This window comes from Elaeis guineensis, chromosome 2, assembly GCF_000442705.2.
Source record: "Elaeis guineensis isolate ETL-2024a chromosome 2, EG11, whole genome shotgun sequence".
NCBI classification, from domain to species: domain Eukaryota; kingdom Viridiplantae; phylum Streptophyta; class Magnoliopsida; order Arecales; family Arecaceae; genus Elaeis; species Elaeis guineensis.
In genome coordinates, this window is record NC_025994.2 from 118881383 (window position 1) to 118906856 (window position 25474).

The 25474-nt window shown below is 43.2% G+C and overlaps 2 protein-coding genes across 3 annotated transcripts; both read right to left on the reverse strand.

The window, feature by feature from the left end:
• Nucleotides 1-9611: 9611 nt before the first annotated feature.
• Nucleotides 9612-10714, reverse strand: LOC140855854 (acidic endochitinase-like). The gene has a single exon (XM_073253028.1). It carries the CDS (start codon nucleotides 10652-10654, stop codon nucleotides 9770-9772), a length of 885 nt encoding a protein of 294 aa, XP_073109129.1. The 5' UTR covers nucleotides 10655-10714; the 3' UTR covers nucleotides 9612-9769.
• A 4072-nt stretch (nucleotides 10715-14786) lies between these two features.
• Nucleotides 14787-20708, reverse strand: LOC105036437 (cation/H(+) antiporter 18). Of its 2 annotated transcripts, XM_073253029.1 has the most exons (5): nucleotides 20578-20703; nucleotides 19242-19534; nucleotides 18929-19141; nucleotides 16865-17866; nucleotides 14787-16448 (listed from the first exon to the last, which is right to left on the reverse strand). In XM_073253029.1, the coding sequence occupies exons 2-5, from the start codon at nucleotides 19260-19262 to the stop codon at nucleotides 15219-15221; spliced, it is 2466 nt and encodes an 821-aa protein (XP_073109130.1). In that variant the 5' UTR covers nucleotides 19263-19534; nucleotides 20578-20703; the 3' UTR covers nucleotides 14787-15218. The 2 variants fall into 2 exon arrangements, with proteins under 2 accessions (XP_073109130.1, XP_073109131.1); XM_073253030.1 differs by lacking the exon at nucleotides 19242-19534 and having other exon boundaries at nucleotides 14788-16448; nucleotides 20578-20708.
• Between the last annotated feature and the right edge of the window lie 4766 nt (nucleotides 20709-25474).

Genomic DNA, 25474 nt, shown 5'->3' on the forward strand with positions numbered 1-25474 from the left:
GTCGGAGCCGTTGCGCGGAGACGGTCAGGGCGAAAACCATCTTTTCCGTCTCCGAGTATCTTGCTTCGGCGCCGTGGAGCACTTTGCTGGTGTAGTAGACGGGCTGATGGGTTCGGCACTCGTTTTCCCGAACGAGCACCGAGCTGATCGCCTCAGAAGATGTGGCCAAGTAGAGATACAAGGTCTCCCCGATCTGCGGCTTTACGAGCAGCGGCGGGGAAGCCAAGTACCTTTTCAGGTCTTCAAAGGCCTGTTCGCACTCATCCGACCAAGAGAAACCGTTCGCCTGGCGCAGGGTCTTGAAGAACGGGAGGCACCTTTCAGCTGATCGGGAAATGAATCGGCTAAGAGCGACGATTCTTCCATTCAGTTGTTGGACCTCCTTCTTGGTGTTCGGATGACGCATGTCGAGGATCGCCTTAATCTTCTCGGGGTTGGCCTCGATCCCTCTCTGAGAAACGAGGAATCCGAGGAACTTCCCGGAGGTCACCCCGGAGGCGCATTTGGTCGGGTTGAGCTTCATTCGGTGTCGTCGAAGGGTGCGGAAGGTCTCTTCGAGATCCTGAACATGGTCCGGGATCTGCGTGCTCTTTACCAGCATGTCGTCCACGTATACCTCCATGTTACGCCCGATCTGGTCTTTGAAGACCTTATTGACGAGTCGCTGGTAGGTGGCGCCGGCATTCTTCAATCCAAAGGGCATCACCCGATAGCAGTAGAGGCCCTTGGGGGTCACGAACGCGGTGTGCTCCTCGTCTTCAGGCGCCATCCGGATCTGATTGTACCCGGCGAAGGCATCCATGAAGCTGAGCAGTCGAAATCCGGACGTCGCATCCACCAGCTGGTCGATCTTCGGGAGTGGAAAGCTATCCTTCGGGCATGCTCGGTTGAGGTCGGTATAGTCGATGCAGATCCTCCACTTCCCGTTGGCTTTCTTGACCATGACGACATTGGCGAGCCAATCGGGATACGTGGATTCCCGAATGAAGCCTGCTTCGAGCAGCTTGTCCACTTCTTCGTCAATGGCCTTCTGCCTCTCTGGGGCGAAGGACCTTTTCTTCTGCCTCACCGGCTTCATTGTCGGGTCGATGTTGAGTCGGTGAGTAATCGTTTCTGGAGGGATGCCCGACATATCTGCTGCCGACCATGCGAATATGTCGGCGTTGGCCGTCAGCAACTCCGCCAGTCGGTGGCGTTCGGTGTCGGGCAATTGAGACCCGACCCAAACTTTTCTGTCGGGATTTTCTCCTATGGGGATCGCCTCGAGCTGCTCGGCCGGCGAACCCCGCTCTTCCCCCTCCCGTTGATCCAGTTTGTCGATTGTCAGGGGATCCTTTGTCTCGTCGCTTTGGGCGGAGATTTGGAAGCATCGTCGGGCGAGCTGTTGATCTCCGCGCATCTCCCCGACTCCATTTTTGGTCGGGAATCGTACAAGGAGATGGTACGTCGAGACGATCGCCCTGAGGGCGTTCAATCCGGGTCGCCCGAGTATGGCGTTGTAGGCCGAAGGAACTTGGACGACCGCGAAAATGAGGGAGGCCGTTCTTTGCCGTGGTTCGGTACCGACCGTCACGGGCAGGGTGATTTCTCCTTCTGTCGTGACGGTGTCTCCGGCAAAGCCGATCAAGGGCGTGGAGACCCTACTAAGTCGATCAGTCGGTAGTCGCATTCGGGAGAAGGTCGAGTAAAACAAAACATTTGTCGAACTTCCATTATCAACAAAAATTCGTTTTACATCATAATTGGCTATTGTCGCCGACACAACAACAGCGTCGTCGTGGGGAGTCTGGATGCCCCGAACGTCGTCTTCCGAGAAGGTAATCACGTCGTCCGGGCGCGGCTTTTTCGTCGGCTCTCCTCCTGCAGACGTCCCCGGGCCCAGCCGCTTGGAGGTCATGTTGATGACTCCAGCCGTCGGCTGGTTAGTCGGTGCCTCTTCAGTCGGCTGGGGGCGTCGATCGGCAGTCGGTCGGGTCGGCGGACCCTTTCGAAACTTGCCGAGATACCCTCGGCGGATGAGATTTTCGATCTCATCCTTCAACTGGATGCATCGCTCGGTGTCGTGGCCGTGGCTCCGATGGAACCGGCAGTACTTCCGATGGTCGAGGCCCTTTGCCTTCAGAGGCGGAGGCCGTCGCAGGTATTCTTTCCCTTCGATCTCCATCAAGATCTGCGCACGGGGAGCGGAGAGAGGAGTGTAGGAGTCATACCTGGGACGCACCGACCTCGGAGTCTGCCGGCGGGGTGATTTTTGGATCTGTCGGGGTGGAGAAAGCCGACTACCGGCCGGGGGCCTGCTTGGTTCGGCGGGCTCCCAACCTTTTCTTCGCTTCTCCTTCGGACCCCTGGGCTCGACCAGGCGTCGGTCGGACGCTCCTTCGTCCGCGCGCATATACTTGTATGCGCGCTCCAGTAGCTCGGCGTACGTTCGGAGGAGGGTCTTGTCCAGAGAATAAGTAAATCGGGACGACCTCAGGCCCCGCTTCATGGCTGAAACCGCCATGTCTTCGTTGAGGTCCCGGACCTCGAGCGTGGCCGCGTTGAATCGCGCCACGAAGTGTCGGAGCGCCTCGTTTTCCCCCTGCTTGAGGGAGAAAAGGCTATCCGACGTTCGCGGCGGCTTTCGGCTGGTGCTGAAATGGGCCACGAACGAGTGCTCGAGCTGCGCGAAGGAATGGATACTGCCCGATCGAAGACCGGAGTACCAAGCCCTGGCAGCCTTGCGAAGTGTGGCGGGGAAGCCGATGCAAAACAGAGCGTCGGTTGCCCCTTGAATTGTCATGAGAGCTTTATAGCTCTCGAGGTGGTCGACTGGGTCGGTGGAGCCGTCGTATGGCTCCACGTTCGGCATTTTGAACCGACTGGGAATCGGCTCATCGAGGACCAATCGAGAGAGAGGCTGGGCGGTCTGGAAGTCGACGTCGTTCGAAGACTTCTGGCCGTCCATCTGCAGTTGGGCGAGCCGACGGTCGATCTCCTCGAACCATCGCTCGTAGTCGTCCGCTCGTCGATGCTGGGAGACCCCAGGAGTGGAGCCTCCGGAGGACTCTGAAAGAGAGGCCGACGGTGTGCGCGGCCGCTTTTCCTTCCTCGCCCGTTCCAACGGGGAAGGAGAGGGCCGCTGAGACCGTCGGTCGTCGCGCCGTGGTCGCCCCTCCTCTCCGTGGGAGCGCTGTTGAGAGCGCTCGCTTGGAGGCGACAGGGGTCGGCGCGGCCGTCGGCGGCTGCTCCTGGAAGGCATAGGTCGGGCCGCCGGTTGTTGCTGGAGGCTTTTGACTGCGTCGGTCAGTACGGTCATCTGCCGTACGATGGCCGCAATCTGGGCCTCCGTGGTCACTGCAGGATGCGGAGAGCTAGGCTCCGCCGTCGGTGGTGGAGAGGCCTCTTCCCGGCGGGAAGAGCGCCTTGCCGACCCAGTGACTCTCGATCGTTGAGCTCTTGTCTTTGTCATGCTGTCCCCTTCCTGGCGCGCCAATCTGTTGCGGCCAATCGCCTCGTCGCCCGATCGCCGGGAAGCGTGCACCTGCAAAAGGAAGTCCGCACTGACCGGAGGCGGCTCCGGCGGGGACCCTCCGACGGTCAAGTCAGAGAGGTGACTGGGCAACAGTGAAATGCAGACAGAGAGCTCTGAGAAGGAGAGAGGAAGAGAGAGAGAGGGAGGAGCGAGCCTGCGTATGTGGGAGAGACGGGCGGATCGACCCTTTGCACTGTTGCCTTCCCCGGTATATATAGTGGAGCTAGGTATGGCGCCGTCATTAATGGCGCGGACAAGTGAGGAACTGTCAACTCACTGTAGACTGTCAGAGCCGCCGTGGAAATGTCATGTCGCCGTGTGGCCGTCTAATCACCAGGGTTGACCTCGCTCTCGGCGGGACAATGCCCCTGGGGAACTGTGCCGCATGTCTGTGTCAGAGCTGACAAGGTCCGGCGGCTGTACGGCGATGGGAGGAGACGGCCGACCCTCGGTCGGTGGCCAGCAGAGTGGCGTCGGGTTCCCCCGTCAGTCGGCGAGTTTCTTGTGAGTCGGCCTCTGGGTCTGGTCGGTCGGGAGGGATACGCCCGACATACCTCCAGTCGGCGATTGGGCCATTGAAAAGCCGTCAGTAGCGTCCATTAGTCGGTCACTCCCGGCTTTCAGTCGGAGACGGTCAGTCGGCCAGTCGGAGACGGTCGGTCGGGCCGCCAGTCGGAGACGGTCGGTCGGGCCGCCAGCTGGTCGGGCCCTCCGATAGTCGGTCGGTCGGTCGGTGGGTATCCCCCAACAATAGCGTATGCTGGTTGGACTATATGGAATGCTCGCAATGGTAGGGGTTCCAAGGAACATAAGCAACTCCAATGACATATCTGCTTTTGCTCGACGTCGTGCAGTGGAATTAAGGAAACCGAACCGAATTACTTGCAGCAGTGGGGTGCCAGTAGCTCTGTGAGTTATTGCAGCTTCATTGTTGGTCTCCTGGGTGCGTCCTTCCTGTGGAATGGCTCAGGTAAACTTTGATGCCATGTGCAAGAACGATGAAGCTGGAGCAGGACTTATAATTAGGAACCATGCAGGCTGTGTTTTATTTGTTGGAGCAAGAAGATTCCAAGCATATTCAATCTGTCCTCGAAGCTGAACTTAGAGCAGTTTGGGAAGAGATGATCATGGCTACCAAGAGATTCAATTTCACAGGACCTGGCTGGAGGGAGACTCGGCAAAAGCTATCCAATAGTTTGCAAAAATAACATAGAAAATTCTCGACAAACATAGTTTTGTCTTCATCCTGATCTATCTAACATTATCCAAGCTGCAGCCCCATGGAGATCTTGTTGGTATCCTATGCAAATCAACTGGTGGAGTCTTTGGTGGACGAAAACAACGACTTTCAGTCCTTCTTAGTTATTTGTTTTTGTTTTGTCCCTGCTTTGCTCGGTTTTCCTTGTTCTGGGTCTTCAGGCCCTCGGCTGTAACAAAAAAAAAAAAAAAAAAAGAAGAAATTGGACCATGGCGTGTACAAAGGAAACATCTTATGCAGTGCTAGATCATCTTATGTCGACCAACAAGGACCTTGGACGTGGCAAAACGCTCATGCGGGTTAGTGACCTTTAAAACCAAACTCTTCTCCCCCAGCTCATTGCTAAGTGCATCACATTATTTATGTTTTAAAGTAAAAATAAATTATTTTAAAAATAGAAAAGAAGGGTTCTGCAATCAAATTCCTATGCTCTATCTTCTCTCTTCCACTTTCTTGTCTCCTGATGTTTGAATATGACTGTTGCCAAGGCCGCTACAGACCTTCAAGCCTAACTTTATGTGGAGATCTTTTTTTTTCTGGAGCTTAAACTCTGTTATTCATTAAAACAAAATCTAGATGTAGTCCAATCAAATTCATTCAAAAATAATTAACCAAACATGTTTTACATGTACCAGTATTATTTTTTTGAAGATTAGGGAGGCAAAAGACGCCACCCGGTTTTTATTGCAATTTAAGGAAGAAAGAATACAGCAAGGGGCCTGTTGACATATACTAGCGGACCAGACAAAAAGACGGAAAAAAAAACATAAAGCCATGTCCCACAAAATCTCAACAATTTATAAGCCATGTTGGCCATTATTTAACCACACGTCATCTAAACTAAATACAGGTCTACCCACCTCAACATCCACAAGTTTAAGCTAAAATAATCAAGTATTAATGTACAGAATGGAACATTTTTAAGCAAAAAGAATTGATTATTCCGGCAACAGATAGAACTTTGTGGATCACTATGCAATGAGAATGAGAGATGGGAGGATTTTTTTTTTGCCATTCCCGTATGATCTAATTCTAATGATTATTTTATTTATTTTTTGAAATTTTATATATTTATTTTAAAATAATTAATTTTTGAAAACCTAACATATGTGGGAATTGGAAATTTTGATAAATAAATTTCCATCTTAATAGAAATTTTCAGAGTTGGCATGCATCCCTACGTCTTTATAATTTAGTTTTATTTGTTATTTTAAATCTTCTCTGTTGGATCTGATTGGGGGGAGAAGAAAGAACTGGATCAATACTTGATAGTCAAACAACTTCTAAAATTAGTATAAAACACATCTAAACAAAAAAAATTCAATTGAAAACCTTCAAAAATAGTTTTTTTTAAAAAATGTAATTTCGTAAATGATTCCTAGAAAATAGAAAGAATTGAATACTGTTCGTCGCGTATGTGGAAATCTAACAAGGAATTGTACCCAGACAATGCTCACTAACGTTGCGATTTTCTCTTTGACGTGGATGGGGGTTCCAAATTCCACGGTGGGGACGTCGTATGAGACCGCAACTCTTCCTTAAAACAGAACAGATGCGGTCGATCGTTGTTTTCGCTTCCAGGGGAGAAATCGAAAGGTTTGCTCGCAGCCAGGTGCTTTCTTGGAGACGGGGAGTTAAAGCTGAAGGCTAATTTTCCACAGCCATGGGGACCAAACCAACAACATACAAAGAAACCAGGTCACATCTGGATGGACCGGTGGTCCGGCGTTCACATCTCGGCAACCAGTCGCCAACTGTAAGTTGGCACATTATATGACTCCCAAAATTCGCATCAGCATGCATGTACGTGACGTATTTGGACTTTTCATGCACCCCCTAACGCGGGCTCTGCATCGATTCATGGTGGGAACCTGAAACCGAAGGGAAGATTTGATTGATGCCATTTGTCGATGGTCTCAAATTCTTGTCACCTTTTAACCTTTTTATCGTCTAACATAGTGACATCGTTCCCTTGACAGTTTCAAACTTACCTGCAGTCGTTTTGGAAAACCAGGTGCTAGTTTCCAAATGAAGGCTTTATCTGGTTGAAATGGAATGCAGGGAATAATAATATGAAAATATTTGATACAAACTTTGTCAGCAATAATAGAATTTGGAGGAAGAAAAGAAAAGGAGATAATATTTTTCTGAGGAAAAGAAAGGAAACTAGAATTTTCTTGAGTAGAAATAAAATTTTCCTTCTTTAATGGTTAATGGTTGGTAATTCTAAAAGAAAATAACGTAGGATAAGCGGATCAGGTAAGCCGTCCATATTTTAAGTACTTTGTGCACGAATTTTTTTCATTATAGTCTTGTTTCAACCCAATTTTAATAAAAGGTCGTGATGTTTAGTATAACTTAGATCGACTGCCAATCCAACTTTTGTTTCCATATCTATTTAGTATAGCTGCACATAACTTCCATGGGATTATAACTCTAGTTTGTTTTCAACATTACCCCTCCTTAAAATAACTCCATGAGATTATAACTCCATTTTATTTTTTGATCTTATGGGTGTACTCATACTAGATTGATGTGAGCATCCGCTTGTACCAAAAAAAAAAAAAAAAAAACCCTCCTTAGTTATTATCCTATCTTTGATCTATCATTTCTCTCCTATCTCACCATCTAAATTCTAACCCCTTGGCCCACGAAGGACCAAGTGTGCATTCCATGCCAATACGGGTCTAGGTTGGTCAAGTGGGTTGAGATCTCCCTAGCGGCTGGTAGCAAGGGAGGCCTTAAGACACTGCAATTACTCTTCTTGAGCGCGTATTGGAGCTCAAAACGTAGGCTCCAAATTCAACCCAACAGGTAGCAGAAGGCACATATGTTAACGAATTTTCCTTTGACGCATCTGAGTATTATAAAAACCAACATCCTCGTTGAGCAAACATTATATCCAATATTAAGATGGTGCTCATTGGCTAAATTAAACACATATTAAAGTACATATTTATTTCTTAATTCTTAAATCAGATTTAATATAAGTTAATCACGATAAAAGAATTTTGTTCCAAATCAAGCTTATTTTTGGAACAAACAAATCCAGGGCTATGGTAAAGATTAATGATTATGGACTGTTATGGGCCTCCTTGTAAAGCTTGCTCCAGAAACTTCAATAATACAGTAACATGTTAAGTAATTCTCATAAAATATCACCATCCGGGGGCATTAAACAAGTTGAAATATGAGTCCAACCTAACAGAGGAGCTCCGCAAGTCCGAGGTCACATCGAATTAATCTATCGTTGACTCAAGGCCAATAACAGCTTCACTCTAAGCCTATAAATTTTGAGAGAAAATTCCAACCTCCCTTAGATATAGGTTCATAATTAATTAACAGTGAAGCTGACTCAAGGTTAATAATAGCTTAAGTCCAAGCCTATAAATTTAGATAAAAGAATTCCAACCTCCCTTAGGTATAGGTCCATGATTAATTACTAGTGGAGCCATAAACACAAAAACACGTACACTGACACACACATCCTGGACTCAAGGAGAATAATAGCTTAACTCTAAGCCTATAAATTTAGAGAGAAAAAATTCCAACCTCCCTTGGACGTAGGTTCATAATTAATTACCAATGGAGCCATATATATATATATATATAGCATCTCCAATCCACCACCATCCAGCACGTGCAATACTTAAATTTTTAATATAAATTTTCAAATAATAAAATATAAATTATGAAAATAAAAAATAATATAATTAAATTTTCTTATTTGTTTGTTGTTTTGTTTCATATTTTTCTTATTTATCTACTCATAAATATTACAATTAAATATTCTCTTATCTTTTATAGATGGAATTTTTGTTTTTTTTTTAAATTTTATTTACTATAATAATTAAATATTTTCTTATCTTTTTTACAGATGATTCTCCTTATTTGTTTTCTATCACTTTTTTTTTTGGTTTAATCTTTTCCTTTCTGTAACAGGCTTTTCAAATTTCTTTTCCAATTTTTGTGGAAGCCTAGAATTTTAACTTTCTATCTATTTATTATCATGATTGTAGTTAGATAATTTCATAATTATTATCTAAAATGGATTTTTTTCTTCTTTTTTTGTTTGTAATGGTACATGGAGAGGGTTGTATAAGTGAACCGAAAAAGGTGGAAAGATAGTTTTGGAATAAAAAAAAATAATAGACAGAACCCGAACAGAGACCTTAAAACTCTTACATTTATATCATAAAGATCGTTGCACCATTAGCCATCTGCCAAACCTTCAATTCTCTCTTGCAAGGTTCTACATTTAACTGGGAACATTCATCAATCCATGGAACGAGCACTCTTAAACATGCTTGGAGGGCTAAAACCTATAACTGGTGAGCATTTTTACAAATAGGAAGCCGTCACTATCTTTTCCTAGATGAACACAGATGACAAAGTCCAAGATCGGTGTTGGTTTTCAAAAATTTCATAGTTGAATACATCTGTAGAATATTCCAATATAAGTATCTTACACAGGGAATATATATCCTTCTAGTACCCAAGAAATTATTCGGTACCCCGTCTAGCAGACATGGCCAATGGTCACTAACCAAATCATCACCCCGTTTTGACCATAAGGGATAATTTATGTTACATGACATTGGGGAGTCTAAATTATCACCCAGCTGTTTTGACCATGAGATGATAATTTATGGTGCACGACCGTGAAGAGTCTAAATACATGAGGTGCATGCGACCAGTCATCATTGGACCGGTCTAGCTGGTAGACCCGGTCGATCCAACAATTTCTCCTACGTTTGGGTTGGTATGATTTTGTCCGGTCAAGTGTTCATGCGAGTCGTATCACATATATTATTTATCCGCAACATCGTTCCGTCTATATTTTCTTCTCCAATAAAATTAAGGAACACTTGTTTATTTCTCTTACAAGCATTTTCAGACAGAAATCTTGGCAACAATCGATGTTTGCCATTATTTAACTATAACACGATCATACAGCTATAGATATGCATGCCTGCCTTATATACATGTGACGCAATTCACACGCTACTCTTCACGGTGGCACTGTAGTTGTTCTGCTCGTCGTAGTACCTGTTCCACACCATAATCCCCCCATACTTGGCGGTGCCCTTGATCGCCGGCAGCACCTGAGAGGTGAGCACGTTCGGAGGGATGTACCCGCTTCCGGCGGCAGCGCTCGACGCCGGCACGCCCAAGAAGAAGTTGGTCGCCTTCACGCTCGACGTCCAAGTTTTCCACGCGCTGGTCAACTTGGCGATGTTCCCCGATGTGTACTCGCACGAAGGGTTGTTGTAGAACTGGATCCAGACGTAGTCGAAAAGCCCGGTCTGCAGCGCGGTGTTGAGGTGCGCGTCCGGGTAGGGGCACTGCGGCGCCGCCGTGAGGTAGACCTTCTTGCCCCGGCTGCTGAACTGCGACAGGTCCCGGGCGAGGTCGTCGAAGTGGGCGCCGTTGGTGGCCTCGATGTCGAAGTCGATGCCGTCGAGGACGGCGGCGCCGAGGGGGCGAGAGGAGGAGCTGCCGCCGAGGAAGTTGTTCCAGAGGTAGTTGGCGACGCTCTGGGCGTCCGCGGCGGAGGAGAGGGAGTAGCTGCCGGAGGCGCCGCCGAGGGAGAGGAGGACCTTGACGCCCCGGGACTGGCAGGACTTGATGTCGGAGGAGAGGCCTTTGCAGGTGCCGGCGGAGGGGTCGCAGTGGCCGGCGAGGTTGAGGACGGGGGTCTGGCCGTTGCCGAAGGTGGTGAGGAAGGCGATGTTGACGTAGGAGTAGAGGCCGGTGGCGCAGGCGGAGGCGAGGCTCCCCTCGGCGGTATACTGGCCCCAGTAGACGGCGATGCTGCCTGCATGGGAGCCGGCAACAAGGGCAAGGAGGAGGAGGAAGGGGAGGAGGAGCTTGGAGGCCATGGTGAATGTAATTAAGAGGAGAGGAAAGCTCTCTTCTCCGAGTTGGGTTGAGGGAATGGGAGGGAGGCCATGCTTCTTATATAGAAGCGAGCAGGGTGGTGTGAACTAGTTTTTGTTTTTTTGGGTAAAAGTGTGAACTAGTTTTTTACGGATAGGATTGGAAGACTTTGACCGTAGTTCTCGACTGGAGTTTCCAGAGTTTTACTTTTTTACGGATATATTACCACAAAAAGCCTGGGCTGGCTCCATTTGGTATCGCTTCGCGTGCCGTAAAATAACGGGAGTTTCCAGAGTTTTACTGTTCTAGAGGTCAAGAGCGGCACGCAAGGTGGATGAGATATCTGAGGCGCGAATTGCTTCGGAAAGATTGTCAAGAAGGTTCGGCTGCTACCTGCCCTTGTTGAGTCCATGCAATTCTTAATTTGACAGTTTCTTACGGAGCAAAGTTAGAAGTTTCACAGCTGGTGTCAAATTTGAAATATTATATTTTATCAAAAAATAAGTTAATATTCTGTAGGATATCTATATCAGCTAGCTAACATATCATCTGTCACGGGAAGCAAATTGCCATATATATTCATATATTTTCGTGGTGTGGTAGAAAGTTATTAGCTCTACAATTGCTATGGCTGATATTGGACATGTATTGGGCATGATAGGTATTCCATATGAAGAAAGCTGCAAAGCCCAAAGCCTATATTGGATGCAACTCTAGAGCCACCAGACTGGCCTTTCATTCATCGCAGAGCACCACACCCAAATTTACTTAACCTCTCATGAATAAGTCTCCATAGTTTCATTTTAATTTGCATTTGTAACGAGGCAATCAAACTGAAAAGCTATCATTTTGGTCACTCAACTACAGATGCCCGTTTTATTTGTTACCTACCTCAGAAGAAAGTAAAACTATGTTAAAAAAATTAATCAATAACGAATCATCCTTGCCAATTTGTCATTAGTCAGGTAGACACAATTAGGACGAAATGGACCAAGTAGAACCATTATTACCACGCAACCAGAGTTTGGCAGAGTCCCACTAGTTTTTTACCGACATCACATAGAAATTAATTAAACGAATAAGAAATCGATAAAATCTGAAACGGACACCCTTGTGCTTCTAACATCATGTTCTATTTGGAAAAAAAGAACCCCAAAGAAGAATTTGCTGCCCGACCATCTGGAAGATCTAGCATACAGCCTACTTGAAAGATTTCGATGTGGAAAGACGTCGCAGAGGGTGTGCTTAAAACGTGGATTAACGAGAGCTTCCATTCCGACGTCGTGCTGGCTCGGGACCACACTGTTGAGTGACGAGACGTGGCGGTTCCTCATTCCACAGAGTAAGGTCTTTTGAGAGTTGGAGATAAGGGAAATGACTTCCACATCGAGGTATTAGAATAGAGACCAAATCAATGAGAAACTGGCAACAAAGTCACATTCTGGATGGACCGGTCTTATCCTCTTGGTGGCCGATAAAGACTGCTACCATGCATCAAGACGCCGCCTACGAGTTGGCTTGTTTGTGGCCTGCTTGATTGAGTCCGACATCGCATCAATATGGTACGTTGGTTATGAATTAAAAGAGAAGATTTGATAACGACGTTTGAAGCAAAAAAAAAAAAAAAAAATGATGTCATGGCTTATCCCTTTCAAATTGAAGGCATCTATCCTCAAGCATATACTCCCTGCTCTGCCTCCATGCTATTTTTGTAATTGTTTCACCGCTTAGCAAGAACTGAAGAGATTAAACAGCTGTTGCCGCACATTTATCTATGGCACAACTTGAACTATGGTCATTTTGTAAGCAAAATGGAAGGTTTGGACTGATTTTAGAGATAAGTTCTATTTAGTTGCTGAGAACATGAGGGCAGGAGAACTAAAGAATAGATTTCTTATACATTGCTCCCTCTTTTTTTTTTTTGCCAACAAAAGAAGAGAAATTTCGGATTTCCTTGGCAGGTCAGGATAAAGAAGATCCAGCAACGGTTCTCTTGGATAAGCTCCATGGCAGGATAAGCCTTGATGCTGTAAAATGGCATGACCCACCAACCGGAGAGCTGCCTTGCTTTCTTCGCGTACATTACCATGAAATACTGCAAGCTGAAAGGATTTCTCATCTGCCATTAAGCTGAGTGTGCACGAACCATCAATGCATCATTACCTGATGATTGGTGATTAAATAGGGCAAAGTGGTATTTGCATTGAGTCCAATCAACCATCATTAAATGATGCACTAATGATGGTGGCTGCTTGAACCAGACATTCCAAGTTGAATACGAATTACAGATAAGCCAAGACTCAAAAAATTCTGAAAAATCAAAGGAATACGTTAGGAAGCATAACTAGTTTCTTCTTATATAGGTGTTAATTTTAAAAGAGGATGACAAAAAATGAATGTATTAGGATTATTTTTAGCCCATTTTTAGACTCTATAATATTCTTGATTTAACCATAAAGAAAAAGATCTTAATTATCTTCTTTACTTTCTTTAATATTTTTGCTTTCATTTCTTTCATATTCTTCAAAGAAAACAGCATTTAGAAGAGGGTTGTCTATGTGAACTTGTATCCTCTGTGGTACAGAGCGGAGGATTGTGCCATCATAAAAGCTACCGAATCATCTATCTTGAAGATGAGCTCTTGCTGCGAGAATCCATATGATCGCATTTAGTGCCATGCATAGCACATGCCCCAAATAAGCTATCCAAACATATATTCTGAGGTGCAAAAGACGCACCGCAGAGGAAACTCAGTCATCTCCGTGCTAACCAAGATGCACCGCCGAGAAGCCTCAGTCATCTCGTGCTAACCAAAATTTACATATAGAGCAATGCTACGGTAACTTGGAAAAATCACACAAAAAAACACTCATCTGCCTTGCGCCATTAGATGGCATGGTTCACAAGAGCAATTCAAAAGGAGAAATCAGAGTACACCACGCCAGCTAGTGAGTTGTTGGATGGTGTTTTTGAGTTACCAGAGCTTCCCTGTTGGATGTATGGTACTATTTGATACGGTTCATGGAAAACAAAATGCAGAAGTAATTTCAAAAAGAAATATTAGCTTCTTAACCAATCTTCAGCCTGTACCATAGCTTTCTTTTGCACCCTTTATCATCTTAACAAACAGGAGCAGGTAGGGACTTTCTCTTCTTCCATTGAAAATAAAAATAAAAATCCTTGCTTCAAATCTATTTAGTAAAATTATTTAAAAAAAAAAAAAAAAAGAAGAAGGATGGCGGCAGTTCAAATCCTTTAAACTAACAAAAGAAGCTCCCAGATTTATTTCATTGAAGACTGTGTGAATAAAAATTTGGGCTCCAGAGGTCGCCTTCCGTTCTCTGAGATATATTTCAATGATACAAACCAAGCCTGTGAATCCAAAATTCAAGTGGAGAGGGAATTGGGAGGGAAGGAACTAAATTTGGGCCGAAAGAGTCTCCTTCAATATCACTTAATCTGGTTTGCAGTTAAGTTGCGGCAACTAGATTGACATAAATCATAGTTACAACATTCTCTGCATTGAAAAAAAGTTCTCAAATTAATCTCCAATTCTTGCTTGACTAAATGCTTCTCTGAATTATTCACCAAAAATGAACGGATTAAAAACTAATCAATTATTCTTGAATTACGCATGAATTTTTTGATTTATTTCAAAATTGTTCAAGATGATTTTAAAAACTTTTATGTGCTGCAAATTAATAATACCATGTATCGTTACTAATGTCCATATTTTTGTTATCATTTCTTACTTTGGCCTCTCAAATACATATTTTTAAATAAATATAGTTACAAATATTTTAGAAAGTCCACTTTTAATTTTTTTAATATTTTCCTAATTTCTTGTTATCAGAACTAGTGAAAAATTTTTCAGATTTTTCCCGAAGTATGGATCATCATATCCAGTAGAATTACTCCCAAACACAGAACTAGTAACTATGAAATGAACTGGAGAAACAGTCCATGAGTTCCAGTCTGCTTCTGACAATGAAGTTCATGGAACTTCCACCAGATAAAAATGAAACTGATTGCGGAGTCAGGATCCCTAAAGTTCATACCAAGCCAAAGATTTCAGAGGCTGCCATTTATTCAGGAATAGCTAAATGGGAACAGGAAGCAAGCAACATATTACATGAGAAGGTAAGCACAGGAGAAGAAATAACCTTCATAGCACTCTCCCTAACAAATGTGCATGCAAACAATATAATAACAGATCATAAATAAAAAAAAAATATTCAGATCATAAATCGAGAAGATCTGGTACTGCAATAAGCAAAGTTCTTTTATTGGTTATATTCACCTTGGTCATACTGCCCAGTGCTATTTGATGTGATGTAAACTCATCCAATCAGCCAGCTAATACCAACAGTTGCTACAAAGATGACTGGTTAACACTAAAAAGCAAATATCTAATTGCTGAAATCAAGTCTGAAGAAAATATCTAAAATTCAGATGAAGCTTGAGCTGAGCCTGGTTTTCTGATTACTGAAATCTAGGCTAGATGATGAACCAAGACAATGGTTGTCCGTGGAATATCTACATGAGTTAGAGACAATGAGCTAGCTCTTAAGAGTCTGAGCTGCTCCCCTCGGTTCTGTGAACTTCTGGTGGTTCCTCTGAATCAGCTGGAGGAAGTTTCATTCTGCTCTGCCAAGTGTACTGCTGCACAACTAAAACTGAGGCAGTAGTCAAATAGCTTGGTGACGTAAGCAAATCTCCAACAGGGCCCAATTCTGGGCATTCATTCCTTTCAGTCATGAGAGCTGCTGCAGCTGCTCCTTCTGGTCTCCGACCCACGAGAATGAGATCAGAGCGACTTACAGTTTGAATTGCCGCCACTGTCTCATCGCTGCTTGCAACCTCCCGTTCCTCATACTTGATGGCTGGATCATTCTGAGTTTTATTTCTGAATTCATTCAAAACTTTCTCATCAGCCAACATCCCTTCAGCAGTGGAGCTGCCGTTCATATCAATTGCAACACTTTCTCCATCAGATCCATTCCTAGATTCAATGAAACGTAGGACTGTGAGTTGGATCCCTGGGTGCTCTGCTATGCGAGTCGCATATGTAAGAGCTTCGCGATCATCTTGACCACCAAAGAATAGGACAGTAATGGATGATGACACATCACTGGCTGAGACATGAGTGGTTCCACCAAGTCCACGGTCCACAAGAATCCCAACCGAGCAAGGAGCATGTTCGAGAACCTTTCTGTTGACTGATCGGAACTCATGCCGTGTCATCTCCAACGCTCCATCAAGCCTCTGATGCTTGTGGAAGGGTAATATTATGATTGCAGCCTCCTTCCTCTCTGCACTTGCACATATATCCTCATGTATATCTGAGAGTGCCGAAATTGCAGTCATCGGCCTAATAGAAACATTGCTTAGTCTTTCAAAGGCCTCAAAGGCTACAACCACTTGATCATATCCAGACCTCAGGGTCTTGTTCCAAAATGGCAGACCATTCTTCCTTGCTTTGTGCACCATGAGGATTGCTGATGGCCTCTCAGAGAGCTCCATGAGATGCATGGCATACACACATAATCCTTCACGTCTGTTGGTACCCCGGGAGGCCTCAATGAGGTTGATGATTGTTGGGATGTTCCTAGTGCTGTGGAAACAGGCCAAAAACCGGAGCTGGGTGCCAGAATCTTTCCTTTCAATTGTCCTGTGCTTGTATATGGTACATGACTTCCTTGCTGGCTTATAGAATGCAGTGACAAGAGGTGTCGTGATGAAGGTAGTGAAAAGAGCCATCAAGACGAAGACAGCAAATGTTTGATCATTCAGCACCTGTATCGGCAGGTTGAATCCATTAATTGTTGATCAGAATGATATGAGCAAAATGGGAATGTTCAGTTGCCTCCTAGTTGCTACCTTTCATTGTGAACTACTTTGCAGTAGCTAAAAATGGAAATATGGTAGGTCAGGGCACAGATATTTTAGCCTGCTTAATGACAGAAAATGAGAGAAGTTTACTGACTTCCAAGCAACAGTGAGAAAGCACATGATGGTGATAATAAATAAATGAATATAGACAATTTTAGCGAAAGAATTACATAAAACCTAGGAAAAAGTGGAAATTGGGAAGAAAGAGAAAAGCCGAGGATCTTAGCAGATACTGGGTAGTTAAATGATTAAGTCAGTAGACATCTACAGAAAATTACAATAGCCACAAAATAATATACCGGTCAAGATTACGATGTTACCTTTCTGTCTTTGCCGATGTTGAGTACAATCAGTTCCACCAAACCTTTGGTGTTCATAAGAAATCCAAGTGCCAAAGCCTCACGAGAAGGCATCCTACAAGCAATTGAAACCCCAACAGTCCCTGCAATCTTCCCAAGACAGGCTGTTAGTATAACAAGAACCAGTAGCCCCCATGACTGTGCTCCCTGGATTGTTGCCACGTTAGTCTTCAATCCACTTGAAACAAAATATAGAGGGAGGAAGAGGCCTGACACAAGGTCCTCCACCTTTTCTACCAATGCACCTGCAAAGGGGCCATCCTTGGGTACCAGAACCCCAATAATAAATCCACCAAATAAGGCATGTATTCCTATAGTATCTGTCACAAAACCAGCAGCCAGAACAGCTGCTAGAGTCGCACAAACATATATTTCCCCTACAGGCTCACCCTCTGGTGTGCGTCGTGCTATCCATCCCAAGATGGGTTGCACAAGGAATGTACAAAACAAGACAAATGCAACCCCGCAAAGGAGAACCCAGAGAGAGACAAGAGGGGACTGGCTTGAATCGGATAGGGCAATGGCAAGGGCTAGGAGGATCCAAGCAGCAACGTCATTAACTGCCGCAGCAGACATAGCCATACGGCCAACATCAGTTGTAAGGAGCTTGAGCTCCGCAAGAATACGAGCTAGGACTGGGAAGGCAGTGATGGATAGAGCAACACCAACGAAAACAAGAAAAGGAGCACCTTGCACGCCTTTAGAGATTGTATGGCGAAGAACAACTGATGTACCTATACCTAGGAAAAAAGGGAGTGATATTCCAGCAACAGCAATTCCAAAAGCACGCTTGCCTGTGCGACGTAATGATTTGGGATCTAGTTCTAGACCTACAAGGAAGAGGAAAAAGAGAAGACCAAGGTTGGCCAGTGTGTCTAATACGGTGAGACTGCTAGGAGGAAAAACTGCATGCAAAAAGGCCTTGCTACGCCCCAGTGCTGATGGACCAAGCAGTATTCCACCCTGCATATGAAAATTAACCAAAAACTTTATCAGTGACCGAATTAGGTCTTTTGACAACCTTGCTAACAGATACTCAAAAGAATTAATGTCAATGACATCCAGTGATTAAAGTTCTTTGCATGAACCTTAGCCTGATTCACGAAGCAAAAAGCCAATATGGTGGAATAATGTGCAAGAGCTAGGGTTCTGGTTTAGCTAAAAAATAACTCAAAGCATCAATCTTGATCTACTGATCAATAAGAGATGGCTGCGGGTTGCTAATTACTAACCTTACCATACGGAGCTTCAATGATCATAATTGTGACAAGTAGCTAATTCATGTGTCAACGGGTCGTTATTATGCATATCTAATTATTAGATTGAAAAACTTATGCACATTCTTAGCATGCATTCAGGCTGCTCTATCAATGTAAGTGTACACGGGTATAAGATATGGATATGTACATCACACACAAGCATAGATGCATAAACATCTACAACTAAAACAAATGTGGGCAAAACATTTTGTTTTATTTGGTTTCTATTTTTGTTTGTGCATGTGTGTGGAAAGGATTGTCATGTAGATGACATATCTAGAAAAGAAAGCACAAAAAATAAGAACATACAAATATAATACAAAAAGAACATAGGAAACAAGCACAAGGGCATAAGATATTTCTGTTTGCTAAGTTCAAAAATTTTGTTTGAAGTTATCAAGGAAATTTGGTCAAAAATTAAGATTCTAAAAGGTTGCAATTAGAATTATGTATTGATTCCAAAAGCATGACAAACTAAAAAGCTTTGCAAACAAAAGATGAGTGAAGTGACTTTTTCGATTGAACTGCTTATTGATTGTCTTTTGGACATCGTTATGCAATTGTGATATATGTCTCTACTATTTAACTATGCAGAGGAACAAATGGTCAGAAAGAACAATTTTGTGATTAAGCAAATGCAGGTAATGGGAAGGAACAAGTCAAAGTGAAACAAGGGCAAAAACCAACTAATTGGATGCATCCAAATGTGCACCTTGCGCACAGTAAGTTTTGCTAATGAAACTGCAAAAAAGGGAGATGAACTCACAATGATCTCAGCTATAACACGGGGCTGCCTCAGAGGCTTGAGAAGGAAAGCAAGAGAGCGAGTTATGACAACAACGAGGCATATTTGCAATATGGCTAAGGGGAGAGCAGAATGAAGTGGATTGTCCCCTTGGAACACTCCATTTGATGCTGCCGCTGCAGGTTTTGGGCAAGCATTCCCTGTAATGTTCGCCATCTTCAGAAAGCTAGTGAGCTGCAGTCATTAAAACATCCAGTTAGCCTATATGAACATGGTGATCTCATAAGACGAGGTATGCATACATTGGATGAAATGCAGAAGTTGGAAGTATTACATTGACTTTTGTTACCAGCATATTGTATTATCACTTGAAGAAGACTTGGACAATATTAAAATTGAAAGTGTCAAGCAGTTCATTCATCAAAACTATAGACCGAAATCAGAATCTTTAAATGTACTGATACCAAGGTGAAATCCAATTTTTATGCATAGTACTTTCAGCCAAAAAACCACTTTCTGGTCCATCTTGGGCGTCAAAAAGCGGACTCCAAGATGCTCACTCTTCAGGAAAGGGGGGCTGGTCATGCTATCATATCAAACAAACTATACTGCACGCATGACCATCACCTACACAAAAGATGATGTTAAGAGATTTGAAATCGCTAGGTTTTACATGACACACGGTGCAAAGCATGGACTGGTACTGATGCCACAGATAAAGGTAATAGGACATTAGCAAAGTCTTCTTTCAAATTAGTTCACAAGGTTGCTCCTGTCAGATAACAATTGGTCCAGAGTCACACTTTATCACTAAATTGTCAGCTAACCATACTTCAAAACAAGCTCATTCCATTAATTCCTTGGCTTACAATAAATTAGATACCTGATGTCAATAAAAATAACATTTTTGTATTTTCTAGAGCTTCCTTGGCCACCAAATATACAACAATGGAAACAGAACAGCAATTTTTAGCCAAAAAAAAAATCAGAAATTTTTAGCCAAAAAAAAAAAAAATCAAAAAGAGCAAGAACCTAGTGATAGAAATGTCAATATAGTATATCATAAACTTTCCCAAAATAAAAGCCGCGCATGAAAGCCCACCATTAATGTTAGACAGTTAAGAACATCTCCAGAATGGATATATATAAAAAAGAAACACAAAGTTTTTTAGAAGATGAAAGCGCAGTCATAAGACCCATTGGTTTGAAGCCACTCAGTTCTTCGTTTCTTAAGTAAATCTTAAATCACTTAATTCTTGATTCATCGCGATCTTCTAATAAATCCATCACTTTGTCTGCCCCGGAACTCACCCAAACAAACCTCTCCGAACGTCCAAACTTAGCCGGCACAAGTCAACACGTCCGAGTTCCGTCCGATCCGAAGCGCCACGGAAGGGTCGGGCCGTAACTAAAAACAAGGGAACGGCACGTCCAACGCACGTGACATCGCGTACCGAAGCGGTGCGACGATTTTGCGTGCCGATTCAGCCTCGCTTGAGGTGAAAGAAAAGGGAAAAAAAAAAAAAAAAAGAAAAAAAGAAAAAGAAAAACCTACCGATTTCCATCGAAACCATCCCCGTTAAAAAAAGGAAAAAAATAAAGATAAAAAAGAAAAAAAAAAAGTTGTGGGGGAGGGGGAATTGGAATGGAGTAGAGAGAGGAGCACTCACCAGTATCGGTCCTCCAGCAGTCTCTTTATAGTTCCTTCTCCGGTGCTCAACCGCCGAGCTCCGTGGGGTTTCTTGGAGCAAGAATGCTTCTAAAGAGATAAGGGGAGAAGGGAAAGAGAAAGAAAGAAGGGGAAGAAGGAGAGGAGAGATCAAGAAAGCGGGAGCGGCAAGAGACAATAAATACCCTTCCTCCTCTCTCATCTCTCTCCGATTCTTTACCAATCTGGTTTTTGATTTCTTAGCAAGACGTGGGCGCTTCGGTTCGCCTCGGTTTCCTGTTTTGGGGAGTTTTTTTTTTGCTTTTTTTTTTTTTGGAGTTCCTCCGTTCTGGGGAAAAAGCGATGATAAAATATATTAGGAGACCATGGTTCAAAAGCAAGAGAGGATAAAGAGCAGGTTTTCCGATATGACGACTTCTTCCACGATTCACTTTGATCGTGTTAACGTGCGATACATAGACACCATGTTGATTTCGCAGTCTAGTTATTACGTTGCCACGAAAAGATTTGGCCAGCATCGACTTCCTTTAGGGTCCACTACATGCTTTGAGATTCGCGCAATTCTGCAACGTATCAGTAATTGAACCAACCAAATCAAACGGTTAACATAGAGCGGTGGACATCCACGATAGGCCCGCTGCAGGAGGCCACTTAATTTTGTACAACCGGTGCAAGGCACAAATACCACATTAGTTTCCAAGTCAGGCTTTGATATCCGTTCAAAGTCTTCAAGTAATAAATCACATCTGTTGCTCCGGTTCTCTCATCGTATGCAAACTCAAACTCTTGCTAGTCTCTATCAACTCTTCTCAAAGCAATATATGTCTTCTGAAACTCTAAGATTGTGCACGTAAAAAATAAAAATAAAAATAAAAATGGAGTCTAACAACGATCCACAACCTTCCCCTCCTTCCATCTCCACGTCGCCAATCTTGTACGTGATCATAGAAGTCATCCCAAAAAGCTCCAATACCTACGCCAATATTGTCTGGATACACCCGAACAAGAAGGTGGAGACCAAGCTTGGCCGGGACGGCAGCGTCATCGGCCTGTCCATGAAGGAAAATTTCAGGTTCACGGTGGATGCTGGCTTCATCGACGACGAGGACTCTGTGGTGGGCGTTGAGGTCTAACGCAGTTGCCTTGGGTTGAAGAACAAGCTTCGCAGGAGAAAGCTACTGAAGCCGGTCTTGTGCCCGGTGAGCGGTGCGAGGGACCGCCCCAGGGTGCAGCAGTATAAAATGGCCGGTGGAGGGATGGTGAAGGTGGTGATCGGCGTGCACGAGGAGGGGTTTACGAAGATAGGCGCGGCTGGAGAGATGAATTGGGCGATGAGCGACTATGCGATGGATGGTGCAGCGAAGGTGGCCAAGCAATATTTATTGACTTGTTTTAGTCCAGGGATATAAAACAGAAAGGTAACACTTTTAATCGTTGTTTCTTTTCCTTTCTTTCTTTTTTTTTTTTCTTTTCTTCTTCTTCTTTGGGTTACATTGAAATTATGTTTGATGGGGCAAGGTTTCACCCATACTCGCCTGTACCTGTGTTATGATTTAAGTCGTGATATATAGCAGCACAAGCACAGAACTTTGTTATAAATCTTTTTTTTTCCCCCAAACTACAGGGTGCTACTCTCTTTTTTTTTCTCTTTTTTTTTTTCCTTTTGATAGGCACAGACCAGTCATGCAAATCTAGTATGAGTACAACATCCTTAATCTGCTAATTCTCTTCCACAATATTGCCATATGCTGACTGGATTCTTGATAATAATTTGTTGCACCTACATCTCAAAATTGTACCCCTAGGTCACACACCTGGTTAATTGGGAAAAGTTCCATCATGTAACAATTTCAAGGGGCAAGAATGAGAGGTGGGAGCTTTCTAGGGAGTTCGAGACTCTATCCCCATGGTCGGAGACCCTTAACCTTTCCGATTCGAGGAGGATCGTAACAAAATTTTGGGACAAAGGATTTAAATCGTTGCCAGTTACGTGATGTTGCTGGTGCGCTGGAGGCCTGACGTCAAACGCGACCGGAAACCGGTTTCAATGGTTTCTATCTGGATGAGGCTTGGGGATCTTCTTTGTTTGAACGTCGGAGGCGGGAAGGCATCTAGTTGTGGACTGATAGCAGATCAGCGTTGAGGTATTCTAACTCGATCGGTCGATTAAAATTCGAAATTGACATAGATTCTAGATAAAATATTTAAAATAAATTTGGATTAGATATGGATAATGATATGCTCAAGTCTAAATTTGATTCGATATAACTTTAACTTATATATATATTTTTTTAAAATTATAATTATTTTATAATGTTTGTATTATGAATTCCTTATATAATCCGATCGAATTGAATCGATCTTATCAATTTGACCAACTTGCATCACTACTTGACTCGACTGACTGGACTTAAGGTAGATAAGAGACAGATATGGATACAAGGTGTTGGGATAGATTCTTGTCGCTAGGCTAACCTCGTCAGAAGGTCGAGGTTATCATAAGGCCGACCTAATCAGAAGACCGATCTTATCAGAAAGTGGACCTCATCATAAGTGTCACGCCCCGAACCAAATATTCGGATCGGATACATGATGGCCGCACACTCCTTAGAGCAAGCCCTAAAGAATATGCAAGGTCAAATTAAATCATTACAATCTCATCAACCATAATATTTAATTTCAATAATAATTCATAAAATTTGCATAATTACAATTAACATTCCTTCAATCTTCTGATCAGGTACTAACGGTATCTATCTATGCATCCGCTCACTCACAAATCCATACCGTAGCTAACCATGGACATCTTGTAACTCTGAGAAGAAAAGAAAGATGAAGGGGTGTGAGCTTTACAGCCCAGTAAGAATTTTCATATCACACCAATATAATATAATCTGAAAATAAAAATAAGCAATAACACATAAAAGCCGATATTCATTGTCCAGAATACTGCAAACATTTATAGATTATCTGTTTTATCAAAAGAGATGCATTATCATATGTTAATAAGTGAAACAATTTTATTCAACGATTGTTTCATGTCTTATCTTTCTATTTTCTTCTATTATCACATCGTCTTTAATCCTTTTCTTTTTGGCTTTGGCTTTGGCTTTGGACTACCAGGATTATGCAATGATCTTTTATTCGGATCAATTTCTGTGATCTTCCTCGGATCAAAATATTCATGATCTTTCTCGGATCAAAGTGGCCATGATCTTTCTCGGATCAAATCATTCATGATCTTTCTCGGATTAGATTCTTCATGATCTTTCTCGGATCAAATTCTTCCACACATAAGCTTGTGGGGGCTGTCCCAAGCATAAGCTCCTGGCAGGCTATTCCACATGACAAGGCCAGTCCAAATCAAATTTTTCTTTCTTTTCATTTTCATAAAATTATAATATTTGACTTCATTAATCAATTCAAATTTTGCAGTGTAATAAATATGTCATACCCATATAATCATGCCATCAATCGCTGATACATATGTATTGATATAACATACTCATGCTCAAAATCACATAAATAAATAACAGTGTCTCAGATATAACAAATTTATCGATCTCAAATCCAACGATGCAAAATCAATGAGATAAAACTAACGGTAAAATAACATATATAATGATGATCATGTACAAGGATTTTTACCTTTACCGGTGACTGATCCAAATACAGAAATCAATGTTCTTTTTTTTGATTTATAAATTTTTTTAACAAAATATTTCACTCGATATCATATGCAGACAATCATCTCTTCATAACCCTGATCAAATATAAAAATCATATATAGAGAAAATTATCTGATAATCGATCCTAATAACATAAATCTAGGACCTCTCTCAGGATTAAGCAAATTTAGGATTTATCTAAGTATCTGGATCTTTCACTGATCCATAAGACTTCTAGAGAGAGAAAATTCATGAAGAGAGAAAAATTTTAGAGAGAGAAAGTAGAGAGAGAAAGTAGAGAGAGAATCTCGTATCCTTCAGATGAGGCAATCATGGTCGAGATCATCAGAGGTTCTATCAGGATGACTTAATATGAATCAAATGTTATAAATTTCGAATAGGATCGGACTGAGATCAGATCTACTGCATGAATTTCGGAGCAATCTCAAATCATCATATTTTTATTTCAAATTTATCCTAGGATCTGTGATGCAATCAGAGAGAGAGTAGAGAAAGATTTTAGAGAGACAAAATTTATAAAGAGAGAGAAAGATCTAGAGAGAGAAAATTTAGAGAGAGAAAATATAGAGAGAAGGTAGAGAGAGAGGAAAGAGGAAGAGAAAGGAGAGAGAGGAGAGAGAGAAAATTCTCTCTTTCTTTTTTTTTCTTTCTCTTTTTCTTTTCTTTTCCTTTTTTTTCTTTTCCTTCTTCTTTTTCTTTTTTTTTTCTTTTCCTTCTTCTTCCCACGGCCCTCTCTTAGGTTGAAACAGAGGATCTCAAATCCCCTCCTTTGTTCGGCCGACCAAGGGCCGCAGTCGGTATGGCGGTGGTCGGCGACAAGGGCCGACGATCCCATAGCTCGGAGGGACCAAACCGATGGTCGGCGGTGACCACCGACGTCGGAAAATCGAAGAAAAATGGTAAAAATAAAGATTTTTTTCGCAACAAAATCTGATGACTCCGGTCGCCGGCGAGCGTGCACACAGGCATGAGAAGGAAAGGGGAGAGGAGAGGAAGGAGGTGGAGGCTCACCTTCGACGCCGGCGAGGCTTTCCGACGAGAAACTGGGATGGGCACAGTAAGGGTATCCACAGCACTTTTCCCGACGATCGCCATCGATTGACCCGAGATTCTCCAGTGAGAGGGAGAGAGGAGGGTTCTCCTCCTTAAATAGACCCGGAGGGGGCTCTTTCCGACTCCAATTGGGAGCCGGTGAACGGAGGAAGAAGA

Excerpts from the sequence above, each read along its gene's own strand:
- LOC140855854 (XM_073253028.1), bottom strand. The coding sequence starts at position 10,654 with ATGGCCTCCAAGCTCCTCCTCCCCTTCCTCCTCCTCCTTGCCCTTGTT.
- LOC105036437 (XM_073253029.1), bottom strand. The coding sequence starts at position 19,262 with ATGCTGGTAACAAAAGTCAAT. Across the intron at positions 19,142-19,241 it reads TGCTGGTAACAAAAGTCAAT|CTCACTAGCTTTCTGAAGAT; the intron begins GTAATACTTCCA and ends TAATGACTGCAG. Across the intron at positions 17,867-18,928 it reads GTGTTATAGCTGAGATCATT|GGTGGAATACTGCTTGGTCC; the intron begins GTGAGTTCATCT and ends TTTCATATGCAG.